At 44.8% G+C, this 13,020-nt stretch overlaps 1 protein-coding gene across 1 annotated transcript in view; it reads left to right on the top strand.

The window, feature by feature from the left end:
• The window catches only part of WDR49 (WD repeat domain 49), an 86,374-nt gene that overhangs the window by 41,742 nt on the left and 31,612 nt on the right, over positions 1 to 13,020 (top strand). Inside the window, exons 8-9 of the mRNA XM_033150589.1 lie at positions 228 to 392; positions 3,286 to 3,401. Coding sequence (XP_033006480.1) covers positions 228 to 392; positions 3,286 to 3,401 — 281 coding nt within the window. The remainder of the gene's footprint in view (positions 1 to 227; positions 393 to 3,285; positions 3,402 to 13,020) is intronic.

Raw genomic sequence — 13,020 nt, 5'->3', positions numbered from 1 at the left:
TAATGGGGAGGGGGAGATAAATCTTCTAATGAGTTGAAAGAAAGAAGATGAGAAAATCAATGCCGACATTTTTCGGATTTGCATTTCAAATGTTGGCAATTATATAAGTGAAGTTCACGTATGTGTAAGATTATAGTAATGAAGGTGTTTGTGTGAAAGGAGATTTGGAAAGCAAACAAGCAAGGTTTTCATTCCAGCAACTCTCTCTCCCCCTCCTCCTTCCTTAGGTAATCAGCTCAGATGCAGGATCTACTGTTATCTTCTGGCTGATTGATACTGGGCAGAAAATCAAAGAGTTTACAGGTTGCCATGGCAATGCTGAGATCAGTACTATGGCTCTCGATGGGACTCAGACCAGACTCTTCACCGGGAGCACAGATGGAACCGTAAAGGTGTGCATGTGTTTGTGTCGGGGGGAGAAACCACTTCACCCAACATGCAATTTCGCAGAATACAACAGTACATGGCTCTGCCGCAGGAGTTGTAGGGGGCAAATACAGTATTAGCAACTGGATTCTGGAATGACAAAATGTGAAAAACAGATTGGGCCGGGATTTATTTGGAACCCCCCCCCCACAAATTTATCCCATTGGTTTCAATGGAAACTTTGTTGAGCTCACTTTGCCAGGACCTGATCCATTATTTCAATTGCCATCTTTAAATAAAATAAAAAGTGTTCTCAGCCTTAGGTGGGATGGGGGAAGGCATCAGAATGTACTACAGAATGTAGTTGGGGGTGATACATTTTTGAGTGCTTTTTTTTTTACATTGGAAACTCTTACATAATAAAAGCTAAGCATGTTAGATCAAAGACTTGGCTTCTTGACAGGCTAGCTTTCGATGAGAAGGGGTGGTAAGGAGAAGCATTAAGTTATTCAACCCACCACATGCATGTTGAAAGATTATGATCTATCCTTGCCTACAAAAATGGAGATAATGTTTTAACCTCCAGTGGAAAGTGCTTTGAGAGTTATGCAGAAATGCAACAACTCTTCAGCCATTTCTGCTTATTTCAGCACTTAATTCCATCAGTTCAGGAAACATTTCCTGCTTTAATTAGCAGCAATTAAAAAGCTTCTGGGATTACTGGAGTTTTGCATACAGGGCATGTTTTTACCCACCCTTGTTAGCAAAGGAAAGGAACGATGATATAAATACAAAATAAATACCAATATTTTATTTCCATGTGGTCAGTTCTTCTGGCTGGCCATTATTTTCTGCCTAACAGGAATCACTGCAGAATAATTACAGTAGAGACGGATGAGCTCACACTGAATTAGACTGGAAATAAGCCGAGCCACTACCAAAAAAGCAAGAAATGGCTTGTCTCATATCAAGTCCCATCCAAATTTGACTCCCCCCTTTGAGGACAGTCAGAGATCATTTACAAACCTCCAAGTTCCCTGGCTTCATGCAGATGAGAGATCAGTCCTTGAAGTATGGGAGGTGGAAAGTTTGCAACAGCTGAAAGTGCTCCTGCAGATGGGAAAGCCAACTCACCATGGAAGACTAGATTTTTGGTGCAGAGGTGGGTTATCTGCAGGAGCCCTGTAGTGCTAATCCTTCATTCTGGGCCTCATATTCCAGCTACTAAAAAGATCTTTGTTTATTTTGCTAAGCAGATATCACTTTCCTGCTTAGTTGAAACAATAAGGGGAATTATTGTTAAGGACCATAATTGCAGTCCTGATCATATTGATTCAGAATTAAGCCCAGTGCTTTTTTTCTAGGGGGACACAGGGGCACGCATGCCCCTAAACATTTTGTGAATCTTTGTACTTTTGTCCATTTACTGTATTTATTTCCCCCCGATTTGAACTATAAAATGATGGTTTTCTTGAGTCAAAATGAAAGTACCCCTAAAAAAGTTTTTTTAATAAAAGAAAAAAACACCAATTAAGCCCTATTGAATTCATTGAGGCATTCTTCCAGGTCAATCAGTTTAGATTGCAGCCCGACTTAGCAGTTGTAGTTTAATGAAATCAGGGCTGTGTTTTCAAAAGCCATTGTTCCATTCCAGCTAAAGTTATTGATGACCAATTTGAGTTAGTAGTGGCTAAAATCCCATGCAGATGTTACAATTATGTACAGTGAATGTGCTTAGGGCCCTCACCCATCACCGCTGTGTGTTCAGCTGAACATTTCCACGAGGCCCATATACCTGTATTCCTGCTTGCAAGATAAGAACCCAATGTTCGTACAGTTGTACACATGTAAAATCGACTGAGACATTCAGCTGAACACACAGGTGGAATCTACACACATATAAAAAACATTCTGAAAATGTCTTTTTAAAAAAGACATTGAATTTTCCATAAGGCTCATCGCCATCTTAGTATCACATTGTATATTGCACTTAAAGGTAAAGGTAGGTCCAACTCTGGGGTTGCGGCACATCTCGCTTTATTGGCCAAGGGAGCCTGCGTACAGCTTCTGGGTCATGTGGCCAGCATGACCAAGCTGCTTCTGGCGAACCAGAGCAGCGCATGGAAACGCTGTTTACCTTCCCACCGGAGCAGTACCTATTTACCTGCTAGCACTTTGACGTGCTTTTGAACTGTTAGCTTGACAGGAGCAGGGACAGAGCAACGGGAGCTCACCCCGTCGTGGGGATTCGAACCACTGACCTTCTGATTGGCAAGCCCTAGACTCTGTGTTTTAACCCACAGTACCACCCATGTCCTTATATCACACTTAAAGCACACTTAAAATGTTTTCTTTGCAGCTGTATAGCTGAGTCCACAGAAATCTCCCCCCGCCATTCCTCTTACACTTTCACTGCGCATCAGGAGTGGGGAACCTGTGGTCCTCCACATGTTGTTGGCTTCCAACTCTGATCAGCCCTAACCAGCATGGCCAATAGTCAGGGATGCTGGGAGCTGGAGCATCTTTTGGACTTCAGTATCTGCATAGCCCCTAACTTTAGCCAGGTCCAGGTTCATGAATGTCCTCTTACTCAGCTTTATTCTTCTATAACCGCACTGAGAAAAGCTACTGCATTTTTCTGTAAGTGTCAGCACATCAGTCTCACACAGCAGAATCCTTCCCACTGCATGTTATGTGTTCCTTTTAATGGAAGATTACAAGAACCGAAGCTGGGATCTCCTGCATGAAAAGCTTGTGTCCTACCAACAAGCAATGCTCCCCCCCGCACCTTACATTAAATAGGTCTATGTCTTAGCAATGTTTATGTTCTTACATGTTTTGATGTGTTGCTTCTGAAATTACCAAGAGACATTTCCTACTTTGTTTTTGACATATTGTTTTTCCTAATTTAAATTGCAGATCTGGGACTTCAACGGACATTGTCACCATAAGCTCAATGCCGGAAGAGACCGAACAGTTGAAATCTCCCAGATCATGGTGCTAAGCTGGACTATATTAGTTCTGGGCTGGGACAGGTACTGTCTCTAAATATCAAGCCGCAATGTTGGAGAATGCGCAAATTGGTAAAGTGTACTTTTTTTTGCTTCCATTTCTGGAGATAACATCAACTACTGCTTATCTCTCCAGGCTGTCACACCAATTCAAGGGCTGTTTGATAACTGAATCCAAGAACAGATTTAGTAGTGTCTGTGTGTCATCTGAGAAAGGATGTGATATTCAAAGGTGCAGCGTAGCAGGAAAGGATCTCATCTGTCTTGATCAGGGACACCATTTTAGATTTTCTTGAGGGGGAGTGAGTTTTCCCAAAAGGTTCTATGGGAAATGTTCTTGGATGTAGTCGTCAACAACAACAACAACAACAACAACGTATTTTAGAAAGGTTTTTTTTTTTTAAACCTGTCACTATAACAACCTTTCCATCCTGGTGCCCTACATATGTTTTGGATTCCAACTCCCATCAGCCCCAATTGGCATAGCCAGGATGATGGGAGTTGTATTCTGAAATCTGAAGGGCACCAGGTTGGGGCAGCCTGAATTATAGCAAAATGTATGATTTAACCTCCCTTTTTTTATTTAAACACAGGGACTTGGTCCCCCTGCTAATGCATGCCTAGTGTGATATTTCGTGAACAAGAAAGATCACAACTCAGTGATAAAGAACCTGGTTTGCATGGAGAAGGTCTCTGGCCCAGTCCTTGGCATTCTGTCCTTGGGAACCTGGCAAATACTGTTTCCAGTTAAGGGTCATGGGAAACACTATTTCCCAAGACCCCCATGTCCCTCTACCCATTCCACAGGCCCAACAACCCTAGATCCCCAATGCTGGCTATTTTTTTAAAAAAAAGTGATGCAAGACCAAACAAATGTCACATCTACTGTAGCCATTGTGGTGGAAGAGCATTACAATCCTTTCATCTCTACCGCACAGATAGATTGTTAACCTGTTTTTCTCTTCCAAAAGTGACCCAACACAGAGAAACCTATTTCCCTTCAGGTACCCCAGTTCATTCCCTTCAGGTAGCCCTTCAGGTAGCCCAGTTCATTCCCTTCAGGTAGCCATTCCCTTAAGGTAGCCCTTCAGCCCTTAATTCCCTTCAGGTAGCCCAGTTCTTAATTCCCTTCAGGTAGCTGATGATACAACCTTGATGGCAGAAAGTGAGGAGGAATTAAAGAACCTTTTAATGAGGGTGAAAGAGGAGAGTGCAAAATATGGTCTGAAGCTCAACATCAAAAAAACTAAGATCATGGCCACTGGTCCCATCACCTCCTGGCAAATAGAAGGGGAAGAAATGGAGGCAGTGAGAGATTTTACTTTCTTGGGCTCCATGATCACTGCAGATGGTGACAGCAGTCACGAAATTAGAAGACGCCTGCTTCTTGGGAGAAAAGCAATGAAAAACCTAGACAGCATCTTAAAAAGCAAAGACATCACCTTGCCGACAAAGGTCCGTATAGTAAAGCTATGGTTTTCCCAGTAGTGATGTACGGAAGTGAGAGCTGGACTATAAAGAAGGCTGATCGCCGAAGAATTGATGCTTTTGAATTATGGTGCTGGAGGAGACTCTTGAGAGTCCCATGGACTGCAAAAAGATCAAACTTATCCATCCTTAAAGAAATCAGCCCTGAGTGCTCACTGGAAGGACAGATCCTGAAGTTGAGGCTCCAGTACTTTGGCCACCTCATGAGAAGGGAAGACTCCCTGGAAAAGACCCTGATGTTGGGAAAGATGGAGGGCACAAGGAGAAGGGGATGACAGAGGATGAGATGGTTGGACAGTGTTCTCGAAGCAACTGGCATGAGTTTGGCCAAACTGCGGGAGGCAGTGGAGGATAGGGGTGCCTGGCGTGCTCTGGTCCATGGGGTCACGAAGAGTCGGACACGACTGAATGACTGAACAACAACAGCCCAGTTCTCTGAAGGCCAGATGAGTGCATGAACTGGTGTTCTGTGGTTGGGTGGGGTGGCAACCAATTTAATGACACTCAAACGTGTCCAAGTTAGGCCCTTGTGGGATTACTCTCGAGTGTAATATCCCATTGTCAGCAGCACTGCTTTATTTGGTAAGTTCTTTGTTTTAAAAAAGTTTTTGTTTTGTTTTGTTTTCTGCTGGAGTTAGAGAAAGCCATTAAAATTGTTTAAAGATCCTGGCAGGGAAGGGATGAGCTATATATTTCCTCCACCAAGATGTTCTGCAAAAAAATAATGGCAGGACTTAATTAGAAACCCTTCTGTCCATAAATTTGAAAACTTAGACAACACTCAAAGGCTGCTTCCTCTATAGAGGCAGAGGCTCATTGCTGTTGTTCACTATAAAAATTATGTGGAGGGTCCGGAAATTAGGATGAGATGAATTGCTTTTTGTGCATATTTCTTTCCCTTTGAAATTATTTTTCTACAGGTCCAGAATCCCCCTCCCTTCCCCCAGTCTCTCTCTCTCTCTCCCCCTCTCACACAAATTCTCACTTGCTATAGTGGAAAATAGCTTAGATGAAGGGTGTCAGAGAATTCTGACATAAGCAGAAGCAGGAATGGAAAGTATTCCATTTGTGGAAGAGGTTCTTTGTATCCAAGTCAGTGCTATTTACAGAACCAACATTATGAGACAACAGAGCTTAAAAAGCCAAGGTTGCCTCAGTCTGTTTTACAAGGTCTGTGTAGCTGCTAGTTACCCAAAGAGAAAGGTTATCAATGAGGTCTATACCTTACCTTAGTCACATGATAATTGATTGTGCTTATTGTTTGATAAAGTGGATGCATGGAATGGTTATTATGGGTTATTGGGCTGGCCAGTTACCGAACAGATGCCACACTGATAGGTGATGACTATCAAGTGTCTTCTATCACCTGCACATAAATTGAAGATCATCCTTCCAGGCTCTTCTCCGCCAAATGGTACTGCATTCATCTAATAAAGCAGCTGTCTTCATAGCAATTAGCCACTTACTCCACACCACCAAACGATCACATGATGGTTGCACTTGTTGAACATGACATTGGGAATCGGCTCAAAACAGGGACAAAGTAAAACACTGTTCAAAGATTTAAATGTACTTTGAAACTGTGTAAGTGACGGGCCGACCCTATCATTGGGAAGAGTGTGGCAGCCACTTCAGGCAGCAGATGCCAGGGGCAGGGGAGCAGCAACAACAAAGCAGTGCTGTGTGTGCCACATGGTCTGCACCGCACATCCTAAGCCAGTCTCTTGCCTTCAGGTATGGTGGAGGACATGGCAATATTAAAGAAAGATCTAATCACCTTTCTGGTCAGCATCTGTTATGGGTACTGGGGGAAGGCACCATCTGGTCACCTTAGGCAGCCCTGGTATCTGGTATCTTGTAGCCATGAACTTTCGTTAGGCAAAATTCTGCTTCATCCAATATGGGAAGCGGACTGAGAAGGCGGCTAGTGCAGCAAATAGGGATGTCAGAGAATTCTGGTAGAAACAGGAGTAGAAATTGCCCCATTACTCACCCATTTCCAGAGCAAAAATCAATTCAGCAAATGTGATTCATGTTCATTGTTGCTGTTGCTTTCATTCTCCAAATGGTATGTAATTGCCCCTAATTTGCATGGGGGCAAATGCTTTCAGCCTGTAATTGGTGTGTAAACCCCCCCATTTGCATTATGCTTCTTTGCATTTACATGCAAAAAGAAAGTTAAATCCTCGTGATTTACAAAATTAATTACGTAAGTGGTATAATACTGTCAAAGTGGAGATTGAGGCGAATAACGTAGTTTTGGGCAGAAGGCGAACTGCAACAGAGGTGAAACAGTGCTGCATGCGATTAATACAGGGTGGAATGGAAAAAGGATACCTTCTTACACCCCTTGCAGTAAGTACAGTGATTGGAAATTTATTTTGTTCTGTCACAGGAGTGGGCTGGTCAGTAATCACATAGTTCAAAGATGTGGTTAACTATTAGCAAAGATACAGTTTCCACAGTCTTGGTTGAGGGTCAGGCCTAAAGAGCAGAGCAGCTCATTTCCCATTGACTTTCCTCCATGAAAATCAGTTGCCAAGACTGAAAGTCTCCACTCCTCACATCCATTTACTGTAAATCCCCTCGTCTCCAGGCTTCCCCCAAAACAATTGGAGACAGTGCCTGCGTGCAGCCGACCTCTCCTTCACCCTTTTCATGCCTCTTCTGGTTCTGAGAGACAAAGAGGGAGGGGAGCTTGTAGCAGCAGGAAGCTGACTCATCTTCGCCAGCTGACTCATCTCTGCCTTCTTCCACTCACTCTCCTGCTTCAGCTTCTACCTCTGATTCTTGACTTCTGTCTGCCACAGATTCTTCCTGTTCTTCTTGTTACCTCCTCAGCTTCTGACACGTCCTCTTCCCAGTCCTTTCCCTCTTCTCCCTGTAACCATTCATCATTGTCCCACCACCACTTCGTGGGCTCTGAGCCTTCTTCCATTGGTGGTTCCCCAGCTGGTTCCTCCCACCATCCCTCTGCATCCAACCAGTTTATGACACTAACTCTCCCCAGACCCCCATGCTTTGCTGGCAAGTCGTCTTGTCAGAGGGCCCACTCCTTTAAACATATCCAGTGCTTTTTTTCCTGGGGGTACACATACCCCTAAATATTTTGTGAATCTAATGGGAGAAGAAACTAAAAAAATTATTTTTTTAAGTTTCATCTCTAGCACGGTGAATCGTCAGTTCTGTTGAATAGCAGGGTGAACTGTCAGTTCCATTGCTACCCCTGATGGTGGCATCATTTCGTGTCATGTCATTTCCTGAGTCTCAGACGGAAGCGAGCGTTTAATGTGTGAAGTAGGAGTTGGACTCTAGCACGGTGATTGGTCAGTTTCGTTGTTACCACCTCCGATGGTGGCTTCATTTCCTTTCACGGTGATTTTCTTGAGTCAAAATGGAGAGTGCCCCTAAACATTTTTTGAGGAAAAAAGAAGAAGCACTGAACAGATCTCTCATGGGTGGGTTTGCAATTGAAGATTCGAGCAGTGCATCTCAAGGCTATGGAGTCAATCTGGGGGCTTCTAGTTGCCGACCACAAGTATAGAGGAACAGAGGCGCAAAGACTCCAGACAGCAAAAGTAAGAAGGAAAGATAATGAGGATGCAAAGAACACATCCTGGCAAGTGCTAAAAATAAAGACACTACATAATCTAAATCATCAGTTCATGAATATTAAACCTAAAGGAAGTGCACAAACAAGTGGGAAGCAGTCTTTTTATAGGGAAGAGACTGGTGGGTGATGTGTAGCGTTACTGCTGCCATTGCTCATTAGTCTCTATCTGGTTGAAGACATGACACATTTGTGTGCACTTTCTGTTTTCCTGAATGTCCCATCCAGCGTCTTCCGCCTAATTGGAAGATGCACAAGTTGTCCGTCCATCATGAACTTGAACATATTTTAAGGGATTAGAGGGGAGAACGAAAGCGGGCAAATGAGCTGCGAAATGCAGTGGGACAGGAAGTGTGAGGCACTTACGATTATGCTATTAAAAATGCATAATAAGTAAACAAGGTGCCTAGAGGTTTGCAGTCTTTAAAATCTCCTGGTAGCATAGCGTGAGTGCGTGATGATATCAAAATCTGGGTTTTCTTCCCTCGAGCCTGTTCTGTCTGTTACTGCTCAGCTGTGGACACTGGTTTCTCCTCATTTCTTCTGAGCAAATTCTATTGGCACGGGAAATAAAAAATCAATGTAAATATGCTTAAAGAGAATGGAAAATGGGGGCAGCGCTGGATGCTCTACAAAGCCTGCTTTAGTCAGGATAAGTGTTGTGGTTTTATAAACTATCGATTAGGCAGGATTAAGGGGATTCAGCCTCCGCTTGCTGATCTCTACTCTCTCAGCAGAGTGACCAAAAATTAAAAAATAAAAAATCCTTATTTCAAGGTACTCTTCTTTTTCTGCAAGCCCTTAGTTTCAGGGGAAAAATACATCCTGAATCTGACTGAGGTAACCAAGGCGGGAGAGTGTGAATGCCTTATCCATATTCTATTGCATTCAGACACAGCAAATTAACTCTGCGCTGTCTCTTAGAGACAAATCAGCCCCCCTCAACTCCTATGTCTCTCTCTTCCCTTGGGCTAGGATGGGGATTGAGAACTTCAACTTTGGTTGAAACAAGGAAGTCTTCAACAGGCACCCAGAAATACAACAGGGATGCAGGATATGCAAAAGGTGGGAATTTCAACAAGTAGGGGCCGCTGCACTAAAATCCTGATTCTGACACCATACAGGATACTTTCTAATTAGGCGGTATCTGCAGGAGACCCTGCTCACACTCCTTCTGCTCTCCGCAGCTGGGTCAGACATGATCCGGCAACGGAGCTGCTGTGGCTGGGTGTGCCTTGCCATGGCTGAGTAGGGCTGCTCTCTGCCTCCGGGTCAGAAGAGCTGCTGCCGCTGGGTGCAAGGTGTGCTGCCCACTCTCCTGCCATTTTGTCACACCCCCCCAGTCATGGCACACGGGGCGAACTGCACCCACCACACCCCCTTCCTACACCTCTGATGGAGTGAGCTCCCGTTGCTCTGTCCCAGCTCCTGCCAACCTAGCAGTTCAAAAGCACACCATTGCAAGTAGATTAAAAAGTGGTGGGAAGGTAAATGGCATTTCTGTGCACTCTGGCTTCTACCATGGTGTCCTGCTGCTTCAGAAGTGGTTTAGTCATGCTGGCCACGTGACTCGGAAAGCTATCCACGTGGACAAACGCTGGCTCCCTCGGCCTAAAAGTGAGATGAGTGCCGCAACCCCATAGTTGGCTTTGACTCTGTCTCCTGCAGAGGGTATCCTCTTTGAGCATCCTCTCAAGGGCTCCAGGGAGAGTCTCCTCGCAAGCCAGTGGTGCAGCTCTTCGGGGTGTCTGGCACCACACATGGACATTCATGACTTGAACACATGCAAATTGGGGTGGGGTGGGGGGTACCTGTATAAGCTTTTTTAGGTATCCTGGGTCCCAAGTCGTATAAGGCTTTACCAGCATTTTGAAGTGTGCCCACCAACCGGGTGGTTTTAGAAGAGAATTAGACAAATTCATGGAAGACAAGGCTGTTTGCTTGGCCACTGTGAGAACAGGATGCTTGACAATGGTGCGACGAACCTCCACTTCAGACTCTCCCCTCGTTACTAAGTGAATTTTTAATCAGGTGTTCCGGGTCAAATTTCAATGCACCCCACCTGTCCCTCTGAGGTCGGTCTGTTATTTCAATCCCCTTTTATCTATAATCTGGGGATCCCTTAGTAACGGGAGTTTTCCTGTCCAGCGGCCGTGGCCGGTTATATCCTCTGCTCAGGGCTTCAGGGGTTAACCTCTCCTTTGCCTACAGTTCGGGGTCTCTCCTTATTAGATCCCCTCACTATATCAGTTAACTAAGCCCTCTTAGCAACTCTGTGGCAATACCAGGGTTTCCGCCCACTAGCCCCTCCTGAGGGAACTCCAAGACACAAACTATCACCCTTCAGGTTAGTTTTGTCCTTTCCCTGAGTTCACCTCCTCAAGAGCCTATATAACTCTCTGGACAAAATGAACGATGATATTTTCTTAGCTCAACAATAAGAGGTCTTTATTTCTTACAGAACATAATGGTTTCAGTAATGGTTCATAAGCTTAGTTTCATAACAGTATAAACTCTTTCAGCAACATATACACATCTTCAACGATCCTAACCTAACCTAACCTAACCTAACCTAACCTAACCTGGCCCCACACCCTCCTTCTTCCAGTCACCACTCTTTCCTCACACTAACGGCTGCTCCCTCCTTTTAAAGAGCGGAAGGTCCCGCCTCCCAAGGGGTATCTGCCACTCAAACTGGGGTGCCCATTAACTCCTAAAACACCGTGGGTTTCTGAACATCCCCTAACTGATATTCCCTGCACCAGCTCCAGAGCTGGCATAAACATATCTCTGCTTTGATGTATATTAGAGGGCTGGAAAGGGACCGCGGGTGGCGCTGTGGGTTAAACCACAGAGCCTAGGACTTGCCGATCAGGTTGGCGGTTCGAATCCCCGCGACGGGGTGAGCTCCCATTGCTCGGTCCCTGCTCCTGCCAACCTAGCAGTTCGAAAGCATGTCAAAGTGCAAGTAGATAAATAGGTACCGCTCCGGCAGGAAGGTAAACGGCGTTTCCGTGCGCTGCTCTGGTTCGCCAGAAGTGGCTTTGTCATGCTGGCCACATGACCCGGAAGCTGTACGCCGGCTCCCTCGGCCAGGAAAGCAAGATGAGCGCCGCAACCCAAGGGTCGTCTGTGACTGGACCTAATGTTTAGGGGTCCCTTTACCTTTACCTAGAGGGCTGGAAAGGTTCAACTTGGCATGCTGTCAAGCTAGGGCCACAGAGGTTTCCACAGCAGTAAGGAGGGGATCTACAAGGTCAGGTCTCCCACTCTAAGTGTGGACCTCTCTCTGCACTCTTGGAGAGAGAGATCAGCTCTGGGCCTGGGTGCCTGGGACACTCTCCCAGAGACTATGGGATGCCAGGACTTAGGTCCCTGAACGTAGGTATATTGTAACCACATTTTATGGTGTGTAAGAATCAGTAAACTGTGGCAATTAGTTCTCCTGTGGAGAGTTGTGAAATCACTTGGGGTGGGGTGGGGAAATAGATTCAAAACCTTTCAGATTTTGCACTTTCGCAGAACATTTTCCAGTTCTCGCTGGATATATTGGATTTGCCCTCCCCCCCCCCGAGTATTGTGCCAATCAGGCTTCTATGAGGTCTGTCTCCCCTTTTCTCCCTGAAGGAATAATTCATAAGGGATTGCCTCAGGGCAGAGGTGTTCTCTGTTTGCGCAGACTTGAAAAGCAGAACCACTTCAGACTGGCTACATGCAGTTTAGAAGCAGAGCTCCCTGCAACATTGATCTAAAAATATATTCCCTAACCCTCTTTTGACTTTGAAGTCAAGCACATTTAAATATGTATTTTTGGAAATAAAAAAAAAGACACAGGAATACGCAAGACTGCTAGTGATGGGCAAATGGACCACTGAATGTGTGGGAAGGGGGAATTGCTCCCACTGTCTCTGCATTCTGGTGTGAATTAAATAGTGTTGCTAGGTCCCGGGTTTTGGGGTTCAATTTGAAGGCATCAGGGTGGCAAGTCTCAGCACCTGTCAGTCTCAAATTACTCATTTTTTAGACCTGGATCTAGGGTTTTTTGCAACAGGATGATTTTTTAAACACTACTTATCCTGAAATAGAAAGTGTCGCCATAAGAGGCTCCTCCCACCTCTTCAATATTTTCACAAGTTTTCCATCTTTCCAGGAATGGAAAGTTGGGAAGAAATACTTCCAAATGAAGAAAGGCTTTACAAAGAAATTTTTGATTTGGAGGGCCAGATCCAGATTGGGAACCTGGTGTGTATGGGGTTTGGGGAAAGTTTTTGCCCTGTGTTGCAGTTAGCAACCATGGGGGCTCTGATCAGACTTGAGACTACCTGTACAGTGGGAGACAAATTTTTATTTTATTTACTTGTTCCATAAAATTCTTATACCACTTTATTGTAAAAAAAACCCCAAACCCCTCAAAGCAGTTCTAATCGCTACACCAGCATCCTAATCCCCACAAACATAGACTGTGTGGTACAGTGGCTGGAGTACGGTCAAACCTCGGTTGTTGAATGTTGTTGTCGGTTGTTCCGAAACGTTCGACAATGGAAA

This window comes from Lacerta agilis, chromosome 5 (assembly GCF_009819535.1).
Source record: "Lacerta agilis isolate rLacAgi1 chromosome 5, rLacAgi1.pri, whole genome shotgun sequence".
NCBI lineage: Eukaryota > Metazoa > Chordata > Lepidosauria > Squamata > Lacertidae > Lacerta > Lacerta agilis.
The sequence above is the reverse complement of the archived record's forward strand: the minus strand, read 5'-3'. Positions and strand labels throughout refer to the sequence as shown.